The 6,937-nt window shown below is 33.9% G+C and overlaps 1 protein-coding gene across 2 annotated transcripts in view; it reads left to right on the top strand.

The window, feature by feature from the left end:
• The window catches only part of LOC136415913 (uncharacterized), a 40,068-nt gene that overhangs the window by 30,552 nt on the left and 2,579 nt on the right, over nucleotides 1-6,937 (top strand). Inside the window, exons 1-3 of one of the 2 annotated variants that reach the window (XM_066400826.1) lie at nucleotides 1,497-1,804; nucleotides 6,097-6,625; nucleotides 6,682-6,863. In XM_066400826.1, coding sequence (XP_066256923.1) covers nucleotides 1,760-1,804; nucleotides 6,097-6,625; nucleotides 6,682-6,863 — 756 coding nt within the window. In that variant the 5' untranslated portion in view covers nucleotides 1,497-1,759. Of the gene's footprint in view, nucleotides 1-1,496; nucleotides 1,805-6,096; nucleotides 6,626-6,681; nucleotides 6,864-6,937 lie in introns of those variants that run through there. The other variant, XM_066400825.1, reaches the window with a different exon arrangement.

Below are 6,937 nucleotides of genomic sequence, written 5' to 3'. Positions count from 1 at the left end.
TTTTCTATCACAGCCTTCCAGGCTGGGATAGAAAAATTGTATCCTGTCGAGATATAGCTATAAAATAGAAGAATTTGAGACTTACTCTCATTTTTGAAATAAGCACAATAAAGCCGGCGTGCACGCGAAATAAAGCTCAAGTTTCAATTACGATCGTTATCTCTATTTCCAGAATCGACCCGTATGCCAATTAAAACATGACGACGTTTGCCGTTTTGTTTCGGTCGAATTTCAACCGATATTGCCAATTTCCTACGACAACCCTCACTTGTTTCCGTTAATATCCCATTATGGGGGAGTGGGATGTAATTAAATTTAATGTCAGTTTCTAAATAAAAACAAAATAAGGTCTCACAGATAACAATATTTAAGGAGGCGACGACGATAATGATAATCAAAGGAACAGAAAATTGGGTTGTTACACAGCAGGAAAAACAAAGCAGTGGCCACAGCAGGAGATGCCGATAGAGCCTATTTCAACAAGTGTTCTAAATGACATCTTAATCGATGCGACATAATCGATTTTTAAATGTGTACTAGGAAGGCAATAATAATTATTACCTGGTTAATTGCCGAAATCTGTTTTCCCTTGCATATACCAACAAGTTACACCCAAAAATCACATACATCCATATATTACAGCTAGGCAAATTGTGGTTTTCGCCGATTACCAAAGTGATTAATTAGGTGGTTTTCATTTTGATAAAAACCGCGATTCACATGTCACATGAGTGAAAGCACCGATTAACACTCACTTTCGTAAATTAATTTGCCTTTGGGCTGGAAAAATGTAATCTAGTTTCTCACATATTCACAAACACCTACAAACTGTATCTTGTATTGATATTTCTCTGCTTTCAAGTAATTATCAATTTTTTTCATGTTTCATGTTTTTAATAGTAATTCAATTTGAGTTATCAATATACATTACACAATTAATGCATAATTAAACTAGCATACGGCATGAAAATTGAGCTCCAGCAGGGAAATCGGGACGGAAGGTAATCAATACACAGGGAGGACAGTAATGTGACACGTCTAAAATTTAAAAAAAATCTGTTGTTAAGACTTGTGTCTTACTAGACCCAAGTCAACGTGGCAACCGGCTATCCGTCGTAGACCATTTTTTATTACGTTTGTTTTATCTAGATTTAATTGTCCAGTTCATAATTATCTTGGCGATCACTTTGTGGAGACACGTCACTTTGACCCTACTAGAAGGAGCATACATATTCTGGTTTCTTAATCCGGGTCAATCATCGTATAAATATTTGTTGGTCCTTTCAACCGGATCAACAATCTCTCATCAGTAATTTCATCATTACGTATGTCGTTGAAAATTGAAAATAAAAAGCAATTTCTAAGTGCACGTAAATCTTAATCACAGTTAATAACCATTGAGCCACCCATAAGCCTAACACCAACATGGTGCAATCAATTCCGCAAGATATCGTAAATCTTATTGAATCTTCGCATTTGCCGGAGTGATGTTGGTACCGGGTGACCGACCTCGATGGTACTGTACACAAATTTTTCATCCTCTTCCAGCGTTATGATACTTTCATTTGCGATTTTTCATGTTTAATGCCCGCTTCATATAATTTCGGTCTTGATTCGACGGGGCAGAAGTGGGTACCACCGAGAACCATTGCACACTTGAATCGATGGTACCCATTAAAGGTTGTGTTGTATTATATGGCAGTGACATTGAACTTTGGTGCGAAGTATAAGGTAAACACAGTGTTGTGAAGACTTGAGGATGGGAGTTCTTGGAGACTTACAAGTTGAAATTGCCTTTATGTTGGTAAGAATATTTTTTGTAATATTTGTTTCTAAGCTAAATAATTGTGTTTTATTTGCCGGTATTTTAAGACAAATTTCTTTTGGGTTCCATGTACGCATCCACTTGTGACAACTAACGTGTTAAAATTTGATTTTTTGAATTATCCGAAATAAATTGCTTTAGTTATGGTTATACGTTAATGAGAATTTTCAAACTATTATGTTATGGTCACGTTCATGGGAATGCTATTGTTTTGGTAGGTTAGACATTAGGCAACGCAACTTATTAAAAAATAGTAATTAAAAGACTCTCGATAACGAACAGGTTTTAATTAAACAAAAGTGAGTTTTAGACATTGAGTTCAGTCTGGATATTTCCCGAGGTAAATGAGATTTTCATGGAATGTCACTTATTGTCCTTTACGTGTCGGAAGCACGAGAATGTTTGCTCAAATCTCCCCTTGAATTGTTGTCAATTTTAAAAGTAATTTACAGTCGTATTTGTCTATGAGTAACGGTATTTAGTTATCGTTTATTAAAATCATTTAATTCTTCAGATAGGCGTATAGCTATGATAAAAAAACTTAATTTCAAAGATTTAAGCAGTAAATTACTGTAATACCTATGGTAGCACCAAATTGTAAAGCATGTTAATGTTCTATTTTTGACCTCATAGACCAACATATAAATTTGTTCCAATGTTTCTCGAGCACCCTGTAGAAACTAACATACAATATAAATTTAAAATTTTCTTTGAATTTATCATGAACATCCGGTTGGTTTCAATATTGTGTGGGAACTAAATTTTCTATGAAGGTATTGTTAATAAAATGTAATTTAATTTACTATTTGCATTATTAAATTTATTATAATTTAATCAGTATTACGTTCATAATGATAACATGAGCCTGACATTTCCAATTCTTTACAAAGCCTTTTATTTAAACTGAACATAAACAAGCTTTTGGCTTGAAGTAATGGCTAAATTATTATTTTAATTAAAAGTGCATGTCACTGCAAAACTTTACCTCCATGATTAGGTTCTTCTCTTTCATAAGAAACTAACTTATTGGATATCAGATCATAACTAAAACTCAAAATTATACTTCTCATTATTCCCATTATTAACTTAACCCAATTCTAAAAAGTTATAATCAAAATTTGAATGCAGATACCACCAAATGCCGCATTCATTACAGCGGAATGAATGAATGCTTCAATGATACGGATAGTGTGCTGTGATATGGCATGTTGCAAATTCTATAGATCGACTCTTCCTCTTTGAAATGGGTGTGCGATATACTTTCACCAGTTACTTTATTTGTAAAATTTTCCTTACGGTTGTTCCTGTCTCAATTTACTTTACTTTACAGAGCCAATAAAATGACAAAATAGATAGTAAGAAAATGCAAAAACGCTAATTATTATTCCCGAATCAAGCAGAACCTGAGATGCCAGCGAACAAAAGCTTTAAAAGTTATCGTTAAAAGCTTGATCATTAACTGAAGTGATTAACAAACGTTATTAAAATTTATAAGGAATACTCAATAACTAATCCTGATTTGAAAGGGAACAGTAATCGCCTTATGAATTAACATTTTTTTCGCGTCTGTAAAACAATGGGCTTCCATGGGCCGTGAAAGTACCGAGTCTTAATTAAAAAGTCGGCAATTTTCGATGTGAGTTTTTCATGGTTCGTTTAAAGAGTAATAGTGAGTTACAATGCTGGCGCACCGGGGATTTTTATTAAACAATATTATGTTCTCAAGAGCATGACCAATAGAGAATATCCTTTTAACTAGAGCCTCTCTATCGAAAAGTTCCACTCACGAACATGCCAGATTACAGTGAAAACAAGGAAAGTTTTATAATTTTCCGCTTATTGTTCTTAAGCCACCTGGTAATCTACAAACAAAAACACCACTTACGAATGGAAGATTTTGAGAGAAACGCTTGCTACTTCTATTGGGCGATACCGCGGTAATTATATGATCATTATCAATTAATGTGCCATTTCAGCAAAGGTTCTTGAACTCCGATTTATCGATATACATATAGCTAAGTATATAATAGCTAAGTAATTTTGGTTAAAACATTTTATGGAAGTTAGTAACCGTTTTCAATTTAGTCATGAAACATTCGAACAATTATAATGAGGTTTCAATTACAGCGAAAATCCGTATAGGTAAATAGTGAGCTATGATGATGGTCTATGTACGGACAAAAACGGAAGGATGGTGGAGACTCATTATTCGACCAATTACAGGCACGACAAAAAATACAAAAAAGTGTTTTGGAGTTTTATTTACAGTTTTTATCCAGCAAGAGAGGCGTAAAATTTTTCAATTAATAGGGCGCGCTGGAAAAACGGATCTCATCAAAAAACATGGACGGTTATCCATTTATATGAATAAATCACAACGTATAGAACGAAAAAAAATATTTTATATGTGGAATTTGTACATGTCATTCGACAGACGATCAGTTACGCCATAATGAAAAACCGAAATTGCATTACCGCATTGTTCATTTACAAACATATGCGTACTGTTTCATATATTTTTAAGAACGAATTAAATTTAGAGATATTGAAAGAATTAGGGGAATGGAATCTATTAAAAATGAAACACCAAAGGCAAATTTACCCATTTATCAGATGAGCATAATACATTTTCAATATGTAATTTGAATACCTGTAACGTAATATTCTTATTCGATGTTTTGTTTCAAATATAAAATATTGAAAACAAAAAAAATCAATAAGACCTTGCAGCTTTTGTAGCAAATCTTCTAATTCCATAGCAAGCAGCATTATTAATTTTCATGATAACTGCAAATTTTCGATTGATGAATTAAATTTGTTTATACGAAAACCATTTCTGATTCAGATGTGGTATTAACTTTGGCACTGAAAAATAAATGCCAATAAATTCATTTTAAAAATTAAGCCAACAATCAATTAAATATTAAATAATTAATTTAATCGCCCCATTTATATGCGGCATCGGATGTGAAGTTGGCGTTGAGCCGCCGTTGGGCTGCCGTCGAAGAGAAACCAATTTTATCTTTTTAGCGCCAAAACCAACTTCAAGGATAATAAATTTGGTTGTCGAGCTGTGCTACGAATACAACGCCGATGTTAGGAACTGGCGTAGAATAAAATCCCTTGAGATTAAACCTCTAGTTACGTTATTAATCTTGATATTAACCGAGACATTGGAAGAGGCTTTACTTGATTGAGATTGTTGACAACAAGATTCGGGACAATGTCTTCGTTAATAACACTATTAGCGTCTTTACAACTATTGGTAAATCCTGATTAAACGCATGATTCGATGTTAAAAAGTTTTCGTATAAAAAGTGAAACAGCGATTATGTTTTGTTAACTAATTAATAACACGTGTAAGTAACAACAAATATTTTTATTGTGGTGAAAGCCTGCAAAGTGGTATGTTTTCAAATTATCGCTAAACACGTACCTAAGTACCTAGGCGGTCAATTAAGGCTAGTCATCCTTTTCACCTTAAATGTCGGTTCGGTAATTAAATATACAAAGTGTTATTGCTGATTTCACGAAAGGAAAACAGAGGTATAAATCCAGTTTATGGAGAAATTATTCAACTAAGTCTTGTAACTATTATTCCGGCAAAATGTGCAAAAGGGGACGACGAAAGGATACTCTTTGAGAACGTTGATAAATCACGTATTAAACCCAGGAAAACAATATCCATTCTAGGGAGGTCAATGGGGAATTGTATAATAAAGTATATAATACGAATGTGAAGCATAAAATATGACCAAAAACGGAAAGAATGCTATTTTCCCTTCAAACGATTTACCATACTTATTATATTTAGAAAGTATTGGCACCGTTTGATTGTAAAAGGAAGTTGATTCCAATTATTGGTAAAGGTTCCCGTTATTTATATTCAAGGAACATTTGATTACATTATGAAAACGACTTAATCAAACACGAACACCTGGAACATTTTTCCTCATTAAAAAGAAACAAAGGAATCATATACGTATACCAATATCATGCAAGCAATCGAGTATATTACTCCCAAAGGAATTCATAACTCCTGTTTCGACAATTTGAAAAAAGTAATTCATATTTAATATTTATTATATAACTTTAGAAAAAGCAATAAAGTAAACCACCGCAAATCCATCACGAAAGTGCTTTTCGTGACTTAATGGACATAAAGGTAACATTTTTAGACAATTAAAATGCTAATTGAAACTATTAGAAATAAATTGGCAGTTTGAAGAATATGTTATTATAAACTTTGAAATACATCTACGATTTTCTAGATATGTCTGACTCTGAGTTTCCTCGCAGCAGCCTCTCATGACCCGATGAGTTTCTCACTAAGAACACCGCTAAAGAGGTTCACGTCCAGCCCAAATCCTCTAAAAAGGTCACCCAGCTTTTCCTTTCCAAGGCCCAGGATTCTGACCAAGAAAACACCCCTAGACGTGCTACAAAATGGGCGATACTACATTGATCACTACCTTTACAGTGATAATTTCAATCCACAATCAGTAGGTCAAATAAAATCGGGATCGTTCCCCAGTGGCAAGCATGTTCAGCTGGAAAAAGACAAGTTTTACACCATATCCTCAACTCTAAGCTCTTTACGGGGAGTTAACGATTTTGACAACTTCAAAACTGGAGGCTACACAAGGGATAAGGAAATACATATTCTGCATTTGCCTAAAGAAGAACATCATGATTACGAGGATATCAAGTTACACTTGTCGTTAACTAATGCTCACGAAACTCCGGAAATCGACTTGGATTTGAATAAAAATCTGGGCAATTTTGAAGTTAATCTTCCGAGTAAGTTTTCGGAATTTTTGAAATCATATTCGTAAATGATTATTTGAATTCTTCAGATATTCAACCACCAGGTGTAGACACTTCGTTCATCCCCACCCCAACGACGTCTTTTGTTGATCTTGTGAAACCCCTTATTCAGAGCCACATTTTTGAGCCTCCCTATAAATACTTTGAGCAGTTGCCTAATGTTTTTGGCAAAGACGGTCCTTCTGGTCACACGACTGGGGAATCGTTGGATGTAAGTACTGAGTAATATTTTCAGATGCACGCAACATTAACAAATTTAATTCAACTGCAAATGCTTTAGATCGA

This window comes from Euwallacea similis, chromosome 21 (assembly GCF_039881205.1).
Source record: "Euwallacea similis isolate ESF13 chromosome 21, ESF131.1, whole genome shotgun sequence".
In the NCBI taxonomy this organism is placed as follows: domain Eukaryota; kingdom Metazoa; phylum Arthropoda; class Insecta; order Coleoptera; family Curculionidae; genus Euwallacea; species Euwallacea similis.
This window is presented reverse-complemented; position numbering and strand designations above follow the sequence as displayed.